Raw genomic sequence first — 1,282 nt, 5'->3', positions numbered from 1 at the left:
CCAACTTGAAAAGGGTTAAAAGTTTTTCATCATTTGATATTATAGTCGGTGTTCAAAAGAGAGAAATGTCATAAAAATACATACAGTGGTCTAAAATTATAACCGAACCAGTTTTTGCCAAGTTTTAACGTATTATTTTTATTGTTATTTAATTCGTGTGACACTGCCTTTAAACATGTATTTATACGGATGTTGTTAAAGAATGAACTATTAACAACTAACCAAAATTAAATAACAACAAAAATAATATTTTAAAACTTGTAAGAATTTGATGCGGCTATAATTTTTTCGACTGCTGTACATAAGTTGACTATGATTACTCGGCCGTTCAATCATAGTAGCACAATGCCACCAATATTTGACTTCAAACAAAATACAGGCAGGAATTTCAAAATTTAAACCCTGTTTGTGCGAAATATTTTATTTTTATCAGTATTTTTCTTTTAATCAATCTATGTTGAAATAAAAGTTAAAATAAAAAAATATTTTGTCATAAAAATTGGGAACAAAAAAACTAAATTCTTCACAATTGTTGTTGTTTGAGATTGAAAATGAGAATGTGTGTGTGAGTTTGAGTTTTGAATTTTAAAATTATATTGTTGGTAAATGTCAGACTGCCTCTCAATGGTTTATCTTGTTATGTTTTTATCATGCGTAGAACTAAATATGCCCTCAACATCAAATCAATATAGGACACTTGTACATAATATTAATCTTAGCTACATCTTTTTCACTTAAATATTCCCTCTGACCAATGCGTGCCGTAGAATCCAACGGTATTATAGCATCTTTTCCATTTGCCGAAAAAGCACGAGACCGGTAATGCAGACAACTATCATAATCGTAACCCACATTGAAATCTGTCACAATTGCTCTGCTGTACTTAACAAAATTGAATTCTTTCCCAAGAGTTATATTCTCATAGTGTACCGTGACATAGCTGTCACGATCGCTATCACTTTGCTGATGATAAAAACCGAGCGCATGCATGAATTCGTGCAATGTAGTGCCCGGACGAAAGCAGCCTTCGCCGACAGGATAGTTTTCCAAGTTCATTGTCTGTACTTTAGCTTGATAACCGACGGCCGTATAACAACCACCCGATTCAGAAGAGATAGCTACATAATGGTTTGAGGTTTCATTAGCAGCGATGAATTTCAAACAAGTGCGTTTTTCGATGACTTCAATAGCTTCCTAAATATCTTCTTGATGCGTTGCATCTAGAATGTAAAAGAAAAAAAATCCGCTCAATCATAAATTACGTTTATAACGTATTATTTGC

At 32.7% G+C, this 1,282-nt stretch overlaps 1 protein-coding gene across 1 annotated transcript; it reads right to left on the bottom strand.

Annotated features, from left to right (window-relative positions):
* Positions 1-583: 583 nt before the first annotated feature.
* On the bottom strand, positions 584-1,194 carry LOC118732736 (seminal metalloprotease 1-like; the record flags this gene model as incomplete). Its single annotated transcript, XM_036461851.1, has 1 exon — positions 584-1,194. A coding segment is annotated over one exon (516 nt), but the record flags the coding sequence as incomplete, so codon positions are not given.
* Between the last annotated feature and the right edge of the window lie 88 nt (positions 1,195-1,282).

This window comes from Rhagoletis pomonella, unplaced genomic scaffold (genome assembly GCF_013731165.1).
Source record: "Rhagoletis pomonella isolate Grant_MI unplaced genomic scaffold, Rhpom_1.0 Rhpom_scaffold_26462, whole genome shotgun sequence".
NCBI lineage: Eukaryota > Metazoa > Arthropoda > Insecta > Diptera > Tephritidae > Rhagoletis > Rhagoletis pomonella.
The sequence above is the reverse complement of the archived record's forward strand: the minus strand, read 5'-3'. Positions and strand labels throughout refer to the sequence as shown.